This window comes from Triticum dicoccoides, chromosome 7B, assembly GCF_002162155.2.
Source record: "Triticum dicoccoides isolate Atlit2015 ecotype Zavitan chromosome 7B, WEW_v2.0, whole genome shotgun sequence".
Classification (NCBI taxonomy): domain Eukaryota; kingdom Viridiplantae; phylum Streptophyta; class Magnoliopsida; order Poales; family Poaceae; genus Triticum; species Triticum dicoccoides.
In genome coordinates this window covers 556,203,383-556,220,686 of record NC_041393.1, presented here as the reverse complement: position 1 = coordinate 556,220,686, position 17,304 = coordinate 556,203,383, and the positions used below count along the sequence as shown (strand labels likewise).

Genomic DNA, 17,304 nt, shown 5'->3' with positions numbered 1-17,304 from the left:
CGGCCGGTCGCCGGAGGGCGCCGCCACCGTTGGGTCTCAACCCCATCCACCACTGTTTTTCCAACTACTCAGAGCGCCGACAGCGAAAATCAACGGGACGAGCTACTACCTCGACCGGCAGCCATGGCGGTGGAGCACACAGATGCTACAACCGGCTGGGGAGGGAGCTGCAATCGCGTACTGGTTTTGCTGGAACCAGTAACGGCGGCCGCACGGACGTACTGGTACTGTAGCTGCAAACGGCAATGCTCGTGCTACAACCATGAATGCAAAAAGCTACATCTAGTAAATAAAAAAGCTTCAAACCAGACTCGGAACACATGAAGAGCTGCAACCGTTTTAACAAAAGCTTCATCCCGCAGATGAAAAAGTTTTAACCCAGAGATTGAAAATCTTCAACCAAATACTACAAAAGTTGCAACCGTTTAAAAAAAAGCTTCATCCCGCAGATGAAAAAGCTTCTACAAGAGATCGAGAAAGCTTCAACCAAAATGTGGGAACATGCGACAATGTCATTTTTGCTGGAACCAGCGGCATCGTTTGCTACAACCAGCGACTCACTTTGTTGCGACCCTTCACGGCGAGCTACAACCAGTGACGACGACGGCGACGCGTTTTTGCTACAACCGCACTGAATTTTTCTGCTGGAAGGGGCTTCATTTTTTTTGCTGGAACCGGCGGATTTTTTTGCTTCAAACGGTGACATCCGCAGAATTTTTGCTGGAACCAGCCATTAGATTTGCTGGAAATCAGTGCTATTTTTTGTTTGCAGCTGCTGGCTACTGGTGATGCTTCGAGCACAACACCGTGGCAATGGCGAGGAACGCATTTTGTGTGTGCTAGAAGCGCCCCTGCCATTGCTGGAACCAACGGCCCCATTTTTTTGATGCATCCGAAGCATTTTTTGCTGCAGCAGCGACGACGAGCGCCTACGGCGACCGGCAGCGACGAGCACAAAGATGAGGACGACCGGGGGCGGGGGAGGGGAGGGGGGAGGGGCTGCACAACGCTTGGAGCAGCAGGGGGAGTAGGAGGCGCGACGCCGCGGCGCGAGGTAGAAAATGATAGGGCGAATCGTTTTCTTCAGCCGGATCCAACGGCCCACGCGCTCAGATCCAACGATCGCGGTGCGACCGGCCCAACAGTTGGGCCGGCGCACCGGCGCAGATCGTTGCCCAAAATCAAAAGACAAATAAACGCCAAAATCATCAAAAGTATATGGATCAAGTGGCTCTGAGCTGGCACGTACATATATTTGAGTATAAAGGTAAGCGGTCAACCTAGGAAGAAAAGTAAAGGACGATCTCCTAGCGCGGATTCGAAAATCTACATACCGAGAAAAGAAATCATGCCGCGCAAGATGGAAGGAGAGTGCCTCTCACGGTGTTGTTATCTCTTCTACCGTGGGAGCAATGGTTCAGGCGTCGCATGTGTTGGCCTTGTCGACTTCCGTGGCGGTGACCTTGACGTGGGTGCAGACAGCCATGGTCTTGTTGTTCTTGCCGGAGTACTCGATCTTGACGTCGGACATTGTGACGCCTTCGCAGGGCTTCTTTTCGGAGCAGAGCAGGCTGACGGCCTCGGGGGTGGCGGAGGTGCCGGTGATGTTTTTGAAGGTAACGTCCTTGACGGTGACCCTGTCGGCGTCGCCCTTAGAGGTGCAAAGTTTGTTGGGGCAGTACTTCTGGTCGATGATGATGGGGTAGCCCGAGTCGTCCATCTCGATGTTCTCGTAGTGGATCTTGGATGCTACGAGGGGCGACTTGGCGTCCTCGTACGACTTGATGCGGAGGCCATTGGTGGAGCCCTTGAGCACGCAGTTCTTGACGCTGATGTCGGTCACGTCCTTCTCGTCCTTGTACCTCCCGAGGCTGCCAATGCTGATACCATGGCCTGGGCCGCAGGTCACGCCGCTGATGTTGACTTGTGTGGAACCGGGGCCAATGGAGATGCAGTCGTCGCCAACGCCGATGGTGGTGTCGATGATGCTGACATTGGACGAGTCGCCCATGTGGATGCCGTCGGTGTTGGGGCTGTCCCCGGGCGCGTTCACCTTCACGTCCTTGACGGTCACGCCCTTGCACTGGAAGATGTTCATGTGGAAGAACTTGGAATTGATGATAGAGATGCCTTCGATGAGTGCGTCGTCGCAGAAGTCCAGCACCAACGACTGCATGGTACATGTATGCATGCACATTTACGTACATACGAATAGCATTTCCTTGCATTGATACTAAGCAGAATGCGCGCACGAATACGCATATCTACAATTAATTATTACTGTATAATGTTATGCACGCGTACGTACGTTTGGCAATATCTTGCAGTTGTAGTTCTTTTGGCAGCTGTTTTTTGTCCAGACGGCCTTGCCCTGACCGTCGATGTTGCCTTTGCCGGTGATGGAGAGCTTCTTCACGCGCATGATCTCGATCCAGTTAGACTTGAACTTGGCCAGGTCGTTGGAAGCTAGCAGGTTGCCTTCCAGCTTGATGTTGAGTCCGTCGCCCTTGCACGGCCCCGTGAAATTCAGAGCTCCAGTCAGGAAATCACCCTTGGGGATGATGATGGTCGGGTTCCCGGTGCTACCGCATGCCGAGGCCCATGCCTCCTCCACCGCCTGCATGCAATTGCAATGCAATCCACCACATGATCCATCGATCCATCATCATTCTTATATTCTCTCTCCTTCAGCACCTACGTACCTCGGTGCAGTCCGTTGTGCCGTCGGCCTTGGCGCCGAGCTTGGTGATGTCGTACTCCCCGCCCTCACCGGACGCCGCCGGACCGGACGCCGCCGGACCATCTGCGCTCTCCTTCTTTTCCGCCTTGCCTTTGGCGGCATATGCCGCGCTCACCACCGCCAGGAGCAATAAGACTCTCATCGCAATGTTCCTCAACGCCATTTTGGCTGTGGAATCTCCTCGATCCTTGATCCTTTCAGGCCAGGAGCTTCAAAGCCCAACCTTATATACACATCGGTTCAGGGGGGGACAAGTGTTCGTCTTAATTATTCGTTATGCTCATGGCATGCATGCGCATTTGCTATTTTTGAGGTTGTGGTTGCCGGCTAAACCGGGTTGCTGTCCACTGGTTATTTTTGGATCACCTTTACTACTTCGATTCCATGTTGCTTGTGTGTGAAAATTCAAGCCCAGCTCCATCTCGTATTCTCTCTCAAAAAAAGCTACATCTCGTACATGGGATATAACACCTCCGCAATATTTCATCCCAAATAAGGTGTTGTAGGAATGGGAAAATGAAAATAAAAAGGAGAAGAAAAAACTAAACTAAAACATAAATGGGACAATCACATATAATAAAAAAGATACAAAACAACAAAGAGAAAAAAAGGAAAAAAAAATTGTAGTTGTGTTTTTAAAAAGGTTCACCTACAAAAAAGGTAATCATGTACTTAATCATTCACAGGTATCCTAAATTTTCAACATTATTTGAAAAATATTCATCATGAATTACATAATATCCAACATGTATTTAAATAATATCCATCATGTACTACAAAATGTAAATCGTGCATAAAAATATTTTATCTTCTGTATTCCTAAATGTTCATCGTGCGGTTGAAAATATTTATTCTATATTAAAAATATTCATTACATAACAAAACAAGTTTAGCTTGAATTTCTTAACAGTCTTCACTGTGTATTTTAAAAATGAGCCGGTACTTCAAACAATACTCATATATTTAAAATATGTTCATTGTATATTTAAGAATGTTAAACATCTATATTAATAGTCCATCATGCACTTATGAAAAGTTTATTGTATATTTTCAAAAAAGCTCATCGGGTAATTTTTAAATTATTCATTGTATATCTCAAAAATGTTAATCTTGTCTTCATAAAAGTTTATAATATATTTCAAAAAGTTCATCTGTTATTAAAAACATTTATCTTGTGTTATAAAAAATCATGTAATTTAAAAATATTCATTGAGTATTAAAAATTATTCATCGCATAGCAAAAAGATTATACATAATTTATTATTTTTGAATTTTTTGTGTGTTATAAGATAAATATTCGTCCCAAATAGTGTGTATGGGAAATTGAAAACAAGAAGAAAAATAAGAAATAAAACTAAAAGGTAAATGTTGCAAGCACAATTTATAAAAAAAGACATAAAAATGAAGGACATTCAAAGACATACAAAGATTATATGAAAAATGGTTCCAAAAATGGAGTAATTGGAAATGAGAAATACAAGGTTAAGGAAAATAAACGCAGCTGCCGTAACGCCTTGTCCAAACATTTCCCGGGAAAATAAGCTCAAATACATGAAAAACAAAAGGGGATAAGTGTATTAGGAAGCCCAGACAGAAGTGGCTGAAATAAACGACAACTGTCGTAAATCCCTGTCCAGATATCTGTCCAATCATGCTCATTTGCTATTTTCAGGTTGTGGTTGGCGGTTAAAACGGGTTGATGTCCACTGGTTATTTCTGGACCACCTTTACTACTTTGATTCCATGCTGCTTGTGTCTAACAATTCAGCCCAACTCCATCGCGTATTCTCTCTCAAAAAAAGCTCCATCTCGTAATGGGATATAAGAGCATCTCCAACACCTCCCCAACATTTCATTCCAGATAAGGGTGTTATAGGCATGAGAAAAGAAAATAAAAAGGAGAAGGAAAAACAAAACTAAAGCATAAATGGGACAAACACAGATAATAAAAAAATATAGGACAAAACAACAAAGAGAAACAAAGGAAATCAAAGACATAAAATCATGAAAATGCTTCAAAAAAGAGTAAATGACAATAAGAAAAACAGACAAAGGTAAAGGAGAAAGTAAAAGAGAGCTACCTCGAGTAACATCCTGCTCAAAGGTTTCTTAGGAAAAGAAGCTCATGTAAAACACACAGTCTATATCTCTCCTAGTGCGAGATATATATGGCTCCCTCGGCTACAGAGTCATATGGCTTAGTTATGACGAGGCTAGGGGCTGTTTTTTCCCACCTTTTGCTTTTCCCCGTTGTTTTTCTCCATGGTTTTACTCGGGAACAACAACCAAGTGCTTAAGTATACTTTCTGGTTTTTTACGTTTCTATAGCTTTAATTCTTTTCCATTTCTTTTTCGTATTTCATTTTTTCTTTTTTTATCCATTTTTTTCTATTTTTCTACCGTGTTTTATAAAAGGTCCATCACGTAGTTTACGAATGTTCATGTGCATTCGAAAAATGCTCATCATATATTTAAAATCTATTCAAAGGAACAATATGTCATGGGGGTGAATATATTTACTTTTTCATCCGACTAGCAGAGTGGCCCACGAACAAAGCACTTTGTTATCTTAATTTGTTTTATTTCAGTTTCATCACTAGAGCAGGCATTACATGTTTTTCAAAATTATTTAAATAACCATGTACACTTCATACACATATATAGTCATGTTCATAAGGGGTGGACATTATGTGGGGGTGAAATAATTGTCTAATATCTGCAAAAAAAGAAATTTATTGTCTAACTTTTTTTATTTAGAGGACATCAAATTTGTGCACCCGGGAGTTGTCTCACACATACACCCTCATATACTCGCCGCTGCACACACAAGACGAGAAACTCTAGCCTCACCGCCTAAGGAGACGGCAGGAATCTACGCCGGAGCTCTGTCGATTCCGTCCTGATGGGCGAACTCGAGAAGGATCGGAGCCCGAAGACCAACTCGACGAAGAAGCGACGTCATCTGCCCTGCCCAAACGTCGCCCTGCGTTGCTATCACTATTATGTACCTACCCAGGGGATATCATATTCGACTAATTTCCTGCCTATATTACCGACAACAAATATGACAATATTATATTTATCAAAGGTCATATTGCATTGAGTGAGGACCAAATAAGCTCTATTGCGTTAATACGAGTAAAACCATTAATCTGTTCTACTTGTTTTCATTTTTTTCCATTATAATAATGGTAAATATCTTATGACTATGCTATGTCTTGGGATAAATATTTACCTATTGATTGGGCAGAAACACGTACTTTCATGACTAAATTTGAAACATCTACACTTGAATTTAAATAGGATAGATGATATTATCTAGATACAAATGAATGTCAAAAGTAGTTACTATGAGATATCAACATCGGTCTGTTTAGATATATAGTTATGAAGATTGATTGTGTTTTTTCTTTGAGAAGAAGACTCATCCTATTTTGTTTAAATAGATTTATCATGATCATAATTATTTAATTTAATTGGAAGAATACATGCAGCAAACTAAGTTTTTTGTTGAAGTATTAACAACAAAAATGTCAAGCCTTTAAAATGACGAAATATGTGCACGTTCTTTACCATATTACCATTGTTTTCTTCTATCATTGACCAATGTATGGGCTATCCATTTTTTGGAAGACAAAGTAAAATCTTGTTTAGTAAAATGACCTTAAATTATATTTACCATTCACATTGTCGATTAGCGTCACTGTCATTATGCACCTGAAAGGATCTATATGGACCTAGAGGTGGTGAATAGGTACAAGTACAAAATTTTCTTCACTTATTAGCAAATTTAGGCCTTGTGAAATATAAAGTGTGTGCCTAAATATGCTACGATGAGACGACAACCTATATGATGCTTGGAAGTTCAGTAGACCAAAGGAAAGAACACAAGTACGCTAACTGAAGACAGTGGAGAGAAAGATGCATCTCAATGGTTACTCCCTTGGAGGGGAGATAATTACCACTGGGGAGGAGGGAGAACCACCAAGACTCAGCCAACAGCGCAAAGGCTCAAGTGCTTCTCCTTGAGATATAACCACAAAGTTGATTCCCAACTAGTTGTGATAAACCTTGAGGCAACTATGTCATGCAAGTGCACATGGCTGGTTGAAGCACTTCCAAGAAGTATAATCTTAGTTTAATATCATTTCTAACAAAGATCACACGAGAGTGTTATACGAGCATTTCAGTCACACATGAAGTGCCACAAGTCCCGTGTGAATTGACTAGCTTGGTATCTGCAAGAATTATGGTTGTAATGGTGGAAGAGTAACCGCGGAGTAAAATACATGAGCTAAAATTAAAATTGTAAGTAAACAACGTAAAATCAAAGAACAGAGAATAAATGGCATTTTTCAGCAATGGAGAGGTTAAGCACCTAGTGATTCAGTTCATGGTGAATAACGAGTGCTGGGTGCAGCCGTAATGTGAATTTATCTATTTATGTGATATTACCCTTTGCATTGTATGTTTTGTAGGCAAGTCTGTTTATGTGATATTACCCTTTGCATTGTATGTTTTGTAGGCAAGTCACTCTTGAATAACAACTCCTCCTGTTGGGTTCCATTATCATCAACTCAACAATTAAGGTCACTAGAATGGACAAATACTTTAAGCATCGTGGCTTCCCTTTCTCCTTGTATTGTCTTCTCTCCTCATTGACACTAACAACTATGTTCTGGAGGTCACATATTCACTAGATAATAAGTTCTTACCTGTGTAGGTATTTAGATCTTGTTGTCTGAGCCCTTAAATTGGACAACAAGCATTACACTCGACGTGGATAACCAACCTAGTAATCTATCACAATAGTAGTCCCACAAAATATATCATCAATAGGATTAGACACAAATGAATTTCACCAATCTCCTACATCTCCAACGCCTAGGGAAATTACTCAGACAAGAGAGATGGATTACAACCATACATAGAGATCATACAAAAGAAAACCATATAATATTACCAAAGTTTGCCACAATAAGATAAATGACTAAGCAGATCGTGATCTTTGGGCCGAAGTACTAATAGAGTTTACAAACACTAACCTTACAAGTTGGTATCGCTCTCAAGCCTTGGTAATCCAAGATATGTGAAGGGCATACTTTCCTTCTAATTCGAAATATTGGCATGTTCGTTAGATCTATCATTGATAATGTTAATGGGTACTCGAGATTATTTATATAGTTAACCTATGGCCAAGTGGAATCACTGAGTTTCTGTAGTATGCTTTTTAAATTCATAAATTGTTGGGGGTTAGCAGGCAGGACAATTGAAGTGTAATTGACATATTGGATTACACGATAAATCAATCCAAAGGATTTCCAAATAGGGAGGTAGATATGTCTATTATTCCATGCATCATTGATTACTAGTTGGAGTAATTCAGTAGCCATGTCAAAAAGTAATGTGGGTGTCACCTTGTATAACACCCTTTTTAGGATCACCTTTGTATAACAATGCCATTATCAACAAATGATGTGGAAGCAATGGATAAAACCATCTTGATCCATCTAATCCATTTTCACCAAATCATATGTGATAACATGAAAAGTATATCACTATCTTCCATTTTATCAAATTCCTTTCAAAAATCAACCTTGAATGTAATGAATTTCTTTTTAGGTTTATGGCATTCATGAATATATCCGAAACACCAAGCCGAACAATCTTGGATGGTTTTGTTCTTAAGAAAGCCATGTTAATTTTTGTTCAAAATGGACTATGTTGCCTTCCCCGCGCGAAATGACCGCGCACCGTGTCGTGGGTCAGTTTTAGGGTGGCTTTTTATGAAATTCTTGTTCCAACCTCACCTCAGGTCAAATGAATACTAAAAGGAAGTTATCACTAACCTATTCCAAAAGAAAAGTCTATCCACATATTGTATCTTTGTAAGATAAAAGTACCAATCGATGGTAACTATCTATCTTGGGAAATGAAGCTCATGTACTACGCAGGGTCTCAAGTAACACCCTGCCCAAAAGTTTCTTAGGAAATGAAGCTCATATGCTACCGCAGAGTCTATAGATAGTATCGTAGCCAGGATATGGGTATGCCCCGAGCTAGCCTTGGTAGTATAGTACGTACTGTAGCTATAGTACTCTACAATAGCTACAGTACACGTAGTGTTTTTTTTTTTTTGAGGATAGTACACGTAGTGTTTATCCTCCATGCCCCGGACCATGGCCTGGGCAGCCCTGGGCCTGACTACGCCCCTGCCTACAAAGCACCCAGTCTGGGCCAGCCAACTAGTACGAAGGGCAAGGGTAGTTGTTTTATGCCTTCTGTTTCGCCCGCCCGTTTTTACATGGTTTTACATACTCGTAATAGTAATCTGATGGTTTCGGTACTTCTAGGGGGCCTATACTTTTTTTATTTTACATTTTTTCATCTTTCATATTTTCCATTTTTGTTCTTTTTTTCTTCTATTCTTTTTTGTTGTTGTGTTTTTTAAAAGGTTCATCGCTTATTTTTAATATCGTGCATACAGAAAAGGTAATTGGGTATTTAAACAATATTCACATTTATTGCAAAATGTTCAACATCTGTCTGAAAAATATCCATCATGTATTTAAATAATACTCATCGTGTATTTAAATAATATCCATCATGTATTACAAAATGTAAATCATGCGTTAAAAATATTTTATCTCATGTATTTATAATTGTTCACCATGTGTTTAAAAAAATATTCAATCTCTGCTAAAAAATCATCACATAACAAAAGAAGTTTAGTGTGTATTTTCTAACAATGTCCATTGTGTATCTAAAATATGTTCTGATACTTCAAGCAATATTCGCCATACATTTAAATATGTTCATTGTGTAACAATGTTCAACATCTATATAAAATAATTCATCGTGTTTTTATGAAATATTTATCATATATTTCCAAAAAAAGTTTGGCGGGTAATTTAGAAAATGTTCGTTGTATACCTAAAAATGGTAGTCTTGTATTTACAAAAAGAAATATTCATTGCATAGCAAAAAATTAGCCAGTATTTTATTATCTATAATACCTAAATAGTTCATCCCCACTATCCTATTTCTCTTAACATTTAAGCTATCCACATCAGCAACCTATCACATCTAACATGCAGACTCCACGTCATAACATCTGCCAACTAAGTAATTATTTTTCTTATTTTTTCCAACGAATCGTCAGTCTGGCTCCTCCCTTTGTGATATCCAGAAACAATAACTCCTTCCGCCTCTCCACCCCCGCCTCTCCCCCTCCCTCCATCAGTAACATCCGCCCCGCATCCCCAACCCTCCCTCGCTTTTACTCCTCGCCTTGGGCATCCTCTTCCTCACCTTGGGTTCCTCTCAAGGTCGGCGTGTCTTCTTCACCTACCGATGCCATCCAGGGCTACCTTGGATTCTGAGTGATTGGCCAGCAACGAAAGTCCCATGGCGTTATTGTCTTAGATCATGGTGGCCCTGTCCCCGCATCATGAAATTATTCTTCTCACCAAAGGTTATGCTCCATGATCTCATCCTGTCCCACGCATGTAAATTGATGTTGTTGATTAAGTCTGGGATTAGCAGTTCCCAAGTTAGAGAAAGTATGTATGTTTCATTATTAAATTCAGATTCAGACTGCAGCTTTTGATGTTGTACGCCACAAGCAACGGTATCTAGCACTGACCCTCCCACTGCTTGGGAGTATTTAGGATCGCAAGACAATCGATTTGGAAGGAGGTCGCACCAACGGGGATCAAAGTAGGCTAATCGATAAGACAACGTCTTCTCGATCGATCAATCTCGCCTGTCCGGTCCAACAGGCAAACTCGACCTTAATCTACAGGTATATATTGTTCTTACAGTACTATTAGTTTCATCCAACTTTGATCCATCGGCAAGCCGATCTATATGCATGTATTCCTGCGTTGCAGCTATATATAACGGCGACACGTGCGATGTGGCCGCGGCATGTTTACCAGCGGCCTGACGGGCAATGGACGGGAGTAACGCTATTCTTCCATGTTTTCGATCTCACCCTTTTGATGCAGGAGATTTTTGCATCGGTCCATACGACGGATATAAACATTCAGTTATTTCTTAGATTTTTGAGAAAAATGCCAGCCGTTCATTCATTTGACCAGAGAAAAAAAATCAGATGAAAAGAAAAGGAAAAAGGATCAGATGAAAAAAAACTAGCATGGATATTCATTATTTCCCTACATTTAAAACTGATTATATTTATTAAATCAATTTAAGTCTTGCGGAAGCTACAATTATTTTGCAATCCCCTTTTACAGTGATGGTTCATGCATTGCTCATATTCGTCGTGCTACAAAAGCATAGCGTTTTTCTCTCTCTTAATTTTATGTTTTTTCGTGTATCATTATGATTTACATGGGCACCAAGGTGAACTATTGTTAAACCTTCCAGATCGATCATATTGCGATCCCGCCTTGCTGAATAATAACTGAATATTCAACCCTCAATTCTTTGTTTGACATTATTTGTATGAGAATATTTTATTTTGTAACCAATAGTTAAATCACGCAAAAGTTGTAAACACACGAACAATGAAGTTCTATTATGATTCGGTTGCTTTTGTTTCAAGTAATTGGTGCTTTCTGAATATGCACAAAAAAAAACTTTCAAATGCCTATCTAATGGGAGCTCTATCGAAATGTATGGATATCATATGTGTATTCTTACATTACTTCTAATGCCTGTACTTACTTTTCATGAAGTAATTATTTGTTCAAAGGTAATTTTCAGGTCATGTTCCTTCAACACTACTGGGAACCGCTGAAAATTGTACAATGATGAAGACCACAAGTGTTACCAAATAATTAAACAATGAAGCAGGTACGGTTTCCATGTTTGGTTTGAACCTAACACTTTATTGTACAGAGTCATTTTCTTAGTTTGCTTTGCGGAAATTTAATTGTGTGTCACTTACGGGATTGACAACCACTGCATTTTCTTTAGTTGTCTGACAAGCTATCTTCCCCTCTGTTAACTGTAAAATATGCCTTTGATTCCCCAGGGATGAATTGATTATATTCGTTTGTTAAATTTTGAAGTAGGAGCTTCACTTCCTTTCGAATCTTATACTCTTTTCAGTATTTTGAAGGACGTGCTTCTAGCATGGCGGTAAGTCCTCTAGGTGTAAGGCTACAACCTTGGTTCTCACACAAAGGGTCCCTCACTAACTTTGCAATTGCGCCACCGTGGACAATGAAGCCGGCATTTCGGTCCTTCCGGATGATCAAGTTTTTTTCTAATATTTTCCAGTAATAAAAAGATTGTGCTTTCACACACCTCTTTTGTGTTTGCGTGTTTGGAAAAACAATGGAGCTTATGTTTTATCATTTATGTCCAGTGTTGGCATGTCTTCAAAGCGAAATCGTTTTATTTGCGAACCTTCAAGGTGTGTATTGTTTACCGAAATGTTACGAATAAAACTGATGATGCTTACATACATTGCTTCCATCCTTCCTTTGTTACACATCAATACAAGAAAGTTGGATCTTTGGTTTCTTCCTTATGGCCTCATTTAAAATTATACTACCTTATTTCTTCCCATTGGGAATTCGTTAGTTTTATTTAATAATGTTGCATTGAAGCTTCTTTTTTCACATATCAAATGAACTATATTATCCCGCAACAACGCGCGGGGTATCATGTGTGTGTGTGTGTGTGTGTGTGTGTGTGTGTGTGTGTGTGTGTGTGTGTGTTATAAGATCAAAATTCATCCCAAATAGTGCGTTGGAGAAACTGAAAATATAATATAATAAGAAATCAAACTAAAAGATACATGGTACATGCACAATAAATAAGAAAGATACAGAAGCGAAGGAAAATCAAAGACATACAAAGAATAAATGAAAAAATGTTCCAAAAATAGAGTAATGTAAATGAGAATAAAAGAGAAATGTGAAGGAAAAGGAGAGCTGCCGCTAGTAATGCCCTGTCCAAAGATTTCCTGGGAAAATAAGGAGAGCTCCTATGGGACGCTCGTTGCATCGAAGAGTCGATGTTTCACATAGGGGTGGCACACCTGGGCCGGCTCATTTGGCTTTCGCGAGATTAAAAGGCGTGAAAAACGAACTTGCTAGCGCTGGGTTTCGAACCCGTGACTTACAAAAAATGATTAAAAAAATAGGAACTCAAGTGACCTTACCAATGGTACCGTAAAATTTCCCTGGCAACAGCGCCAAAAATGGTGTTGAATACCTTGATTTTGTTTGGATTGTAATACTCCCTTCGATCCTTTTTACTCTGCATATAAGATTTGTCCGAGATCAAATTTTATAAAGTTTGATCATTACCATCTACAATACTAAAGTCATACAATATGAAAATTAAATTCACAACACATATTTTTTGTGATATTAATTTTGTATTATGAATGTTAATATATTTTTGTATAAAGTTGGTCAAACATTAGAAGTTTGACTTAAAACAAATCTTATATGTGGAGTTACAGTGTTACACACGATGTGCCATCCGTTGTGACGAACTAGCTATCGTGCTCATGTGCATCGGAACACCTTTTTTTGCGGGGTCTGTGCATCGGAACACTAAATAACCAAAGGACAGCGATAAACTTAACGTTTGCTAAAATTTACCAAAAATTAAAGCTAAAGTCCCACTGCGGGATCGAAACAAGCACCTCCTGCTAGGGAAACAGGTCGCTAGCCACTATACTTCCTGGGAATTTGTCTCTAAAATTGCAGCCCGATTTATATGAACTATGAGATGCAACCAATTTTTTTGTTTTTTGAAATTTCGAACATGATTTTTTCATAAAGTAATTATTTTGTGTAATGAGAATTTTTTTAAATTGTGAACATAATTTTCAAACCACTAACATTTCATTAAAACATGAATATTATTTGCGATTCTAAGCCATTTTCTTGTAAAAAAGGAATGAAATTGCAAACGAGATTTTTTTCGAAATTACGAACAATTTTCTAAAAAGCGCAAACATTTTATGAAAAACTAGAAACAAAAATTTAAAAATTAGGACATTTCTCAAATTAATGAACAAAAATTTCAAAACTCGAACATTCTTCACAATTCCCTGAACATTTATTAAATTTGCGAACAAAATTTGAAAACAAGGACGCTTTTTGAATTTTTGAACAAATTTGAACAGCTAGAACATTATTTGAAATACCAAAACATTTTTTAAATTTGTGAACAAAAAATAAAATTGCGAACATTTTTTAAATCCCCGGAATTTTTTTAGAATTTTCTTTACCATAAAACAGTAAGGCAATTGCCTTTCTGTGTGTCATTTAAAAAAAATAAAATTGCGGACAACCAAAGAACTTATTAAAGTACAAATATTCCAAACATGAACAGTTTTCAAATTTCATAACAAACAGAGAGTAACATAGTCTTTACAATGGTTGATGGGGAGACAACCAAAGAACTTATTAATTTTTTTTCGAATTTCATATTCCAAACATGAACAGTTTTCAAATTCATGAATTTTTTGAGAAATTGGGAACATTTTTTGAAGTTTCTAAATATTTTTTTCCAATTTATGATCAAATTTTCAAAACATTAACAATTTTAAAATTGGTGAACAAAATTTTGAAAATGGTAACAATTTTTAAAATTCCCAAAAAATCTAAGAATTTGTGAACAAATACTTTATATGCAAGCATTTTTAAAAATTATGGATTTTTTTTGAAAAATAAAAATAAAATTGAGAAGGAAAATAAAAAGGAAAGAAAAGAAAGGGAGAAACAGAAAAAGAAAAGAGAATGAAAAACGAAAAAAGAAAACAGGAGAGAAAACAAAAAAGGAAAGAAGAAAACGTAGAAGAGACAGAAAAACCAGTTCGGGAACCTTCTAGAAGGTATCCAAAACCGGGAAACCCAGCTTGAACCTTTCGGAAGGTAGGTGGAACGCACACCTCGCTTCTAAAAGGGCCGCCCCATCCTTGTCCATCGCTTTGATCGCCCGTGTCGGCGCCCCGTCGCTTTGACGCAGAATGCGTCAAATAGGAAAACCCGAAAATAAGCTCATATATCCGACTCAAATACGTGAAAAATAAAAAGGGATAAGAGTATTAGAAAGCCCAGAGAGAAGTGGCCCCAAAAGAGAAGAGGAAAACATGCACGCAGCCCGTTTAGCCATTACACGACACAAACAAAACAAAAAACTACAATGGTTTGCAGTTTGTATGAACCGTAACAAAGAGATCCAAGGACGTTCAACAAAAGATGGATTGATGCTATACAAACACAAGAAGTTGTTAGAACGCACAAAGCCAACACTAACGTTCACAAAAAAAAAAATAAGCTGGCAGATAGCAAAATCATTTAAGACCAAAGCTATTCCTATGTGAGAAAAAAAAAATACCTAAAGCGATCAAACGACAACTACAACAATGACCTTATCCGCATCAACTTTCTCATCACATCACACGGACGACGAGATTCTTCAACAGCAACACCTTCAGGAAGAAAGCGACTCTCAAGCGTCGCAGTCACCGAATCGAACCACCAATGGCCAGATTTTAGGTTTTTACCTTGAAGAACCATTTTAAGCATATCCGAAAAATGTCTTCAACAAGGTAACGATGCAACAACATTGTCATTGCCAGGTATAACCAACTCAGGTCACGCCTAGGTTTTCACCCCTAGAGCCTGAGACCGGGTGCTCGAATAGCACCATCATTGAAGTCACTCATGCATTGTCTCCACCACTTTTCCACGATCCGAACAACTACATGCGATGTGTGACCACCGCCGCTGCGCAACCATTTCCATGCGTCAAGTCGTCATCCATAGATGGCATCTCACCACCGAAGGCAACCACCAGATCTGAAGAGGGAAAATCCTCACGAAGACTTTTCAATGGTCACTACAATCCGCGGTGAAGTTGCCTCCACAGGCCAGAGTGGTACCAACACTAATGATAGAGCACACCATCACCACGTCACCGAATAAAGCCCTGCCCAATCACGTTGGCCCAGTAGACCATAACATGGATGGGCGGATTTACAACGGAGGGTGGATTCACGCCCGAGTGCATTCGAACTACGGCGGACCAAGATCCACGCCGGGGAACCAGATCTAGTCATACCACAAACGGAAGTGCCGCCAGGAGGGTGCACACCAGCGATGGACCGAGGTTGCAGCGGAGACACATACTTCCGTCGGCAACAACACCTAGGGCGCAAGCCGAGGCGCCTAACATCCCATGGTGAGGAGTCCCGCAACCCGAGCCGGCAGGCAACTCATGTCGAGTGCGGCGAGGTGAGATCATCCTAGGGGCAGGGCTAAGCAGGAGCATGGGAGGGCATGCAGAATATCACGCCGCCGCCAACGATTGATCAGGGATTTGCCGGGTGGCACCGGCTGGCGGCGGCAAGGGAAGGGAGGTGACAGTGTCCTGGACTAGGGGATACTCACCACGTTGAATCCCGACCAACTGGATCGGGCCAAGGACCCCCATGGCGGTTCACTCATGGGCCACTTCGGGCAGCCCATGCCGCATACAAGGAGGTTTCCACAAAACTAGGCGCCCAAGCCAAGGACTCTCCTAAACCCTAGGCCTCCGGTGTGTTATATAAACCGATGCCAGACTAGTCAATAGATCATCTCATATTCATTAGAACAATCTCGTGATAGATACATGTACCCTGTACTACACCCATATCAATATAATCAAAAGCAGGATGTATGGTTTTACCTCCATCAAGAGGGCCCGAACCTGGGTTAAATCATGTGTCCTTGTTACCATCGCTCCAAGACGCCTAGCTTAGGACCCCTACTACAGGATACGCCGGATTTAGAACTGACATTGATGTTTTCATTGAGAGTCTGCCAGGTGATTGACACGGATCGATGTGATGATCAGGTGATATTTTTTCAGTTAGATCTATTCCATGTAAATTATCTTTTTTTGCAAAATCGTTGGTTCCGCGTCATGCTACTTTATTTGCAGAACGAGATCAAGAAATTTTCTAGCGGCGACGGTCTTGTCCACTACCTGCCAGTACGTCAGATCCGGGGTGTGATGCTACTGGCAGCACACCCAAAGGCGATCTATGCCCCGTGCTGCGGAGGCGATTCGGTCAGCGGCGCTGGTCACACACACAGTACTTCTGGCGTGTGGCAATACACCAGGCCGGCGTGAACTCATCTATGCGGAAACACACAGGGAGATTCCCTCCTTCCTTTTCTTTTTATATTATTTAATGACGTATTTGCGCTAGTGGTTTGTCCCATGCATATTTCACATACGGGGATTGGCTTGACCCCCGCGTGAGGAGTAGTACTATACTACCACTACTTGCTAACCTCCGCATGAGATGCTAAGATTTCCTGCGCCGTATTGATTTTAACCTAATGACTAATTGCTACAACATCCGCTATTGTTGCACCATATTGCAGTATGGCCTATATAATGGTGCAGTCCTATCCGCGATCCGATGAAAGCAACATCGAAAAGTCGAATCTCCCTGTGAATTCGGGCTTTTTCACGCCTTCACCGCGTGACGCCGGCGCCCAGCGTCAACATCGACTTCGGCGCCAGACACTGGTGACCCATGCAAGCTATCAAGGCGGCAAGAGGCCTGGCGACCG

The 17,304-nt window shown here is 40.4% G+C and overlaps 1 protein-coding gene and 1 long non-coding RNA gene across 2 annotated transcripts; one reads left to right on the top strand and one right to left on the bottom strand.

The window, feature by feature from the left end:
• Positions 1-1,193: 1,193 nt before the first annotated feature.
• LOC119338482 (exopolygalacturonase-like) lies at positions 1,194-2,936 on the bottom strand. The gene is made up of 3 exons (XM_037610813.1): positions 2,703-2,936; positions 2,309-2,617; positions 1,194-2,170 (listed from the first exon to the last, which is right to left on the bottom strand). The coding sequence occupies exons 1-3, from the start codon at positions 2,901-2,903 to the stop codon at positions 1,418-1,420; spliced, it is 1,263 nt and encodes a 420-aa protein (XP_037466710.1). The 5' UTR covers positions 2,904-2,936; the 3' UTR covers positions 1,194-1,417.
• Positions 2,937-10,423: 7,487 nt separating this feature from the next.
• On the top strand, positions 10,424-12,047 carry LOC119335700. The gene is made up of 3 exons (XR_005161980.1): positions 10,424-10,544; positions 10,633-11,560; positions 11,819-12,047. It is a non-coding gene; the product is annotated as an uncharacterized LOC119335700 (long non-coding RNA).
• The last annotated feature ends 5,257 nt before the right edge of the window (positions 12,048-17,304 follow it).

Excerpts from the sequence above, each read along its gene's own strand:
- LOC119338482 (XM_037610813.1), bottom strand. The coding sequence starts at position 2,903 with ATGGCGTTGAGGAACATTGCGATGAGAGTCTTATTGCTCCTGGCGGTG. Across the intron at positions 2,618-2,702 it reads GCACAACGGACTGCACCGAG|GCGGTGGAGGAGGCATGGGC; the intron begins GTACGTAGGTGC and ends AATTGCATGCAG. Across the intron at positions 2,171-2,308 it reads ACTGCAAGATATTGCCAAAC|TCGTTGGTGCTGGACTTCTG; the intron begins GTACGTACGCGT and ends TGTACCATGCAG.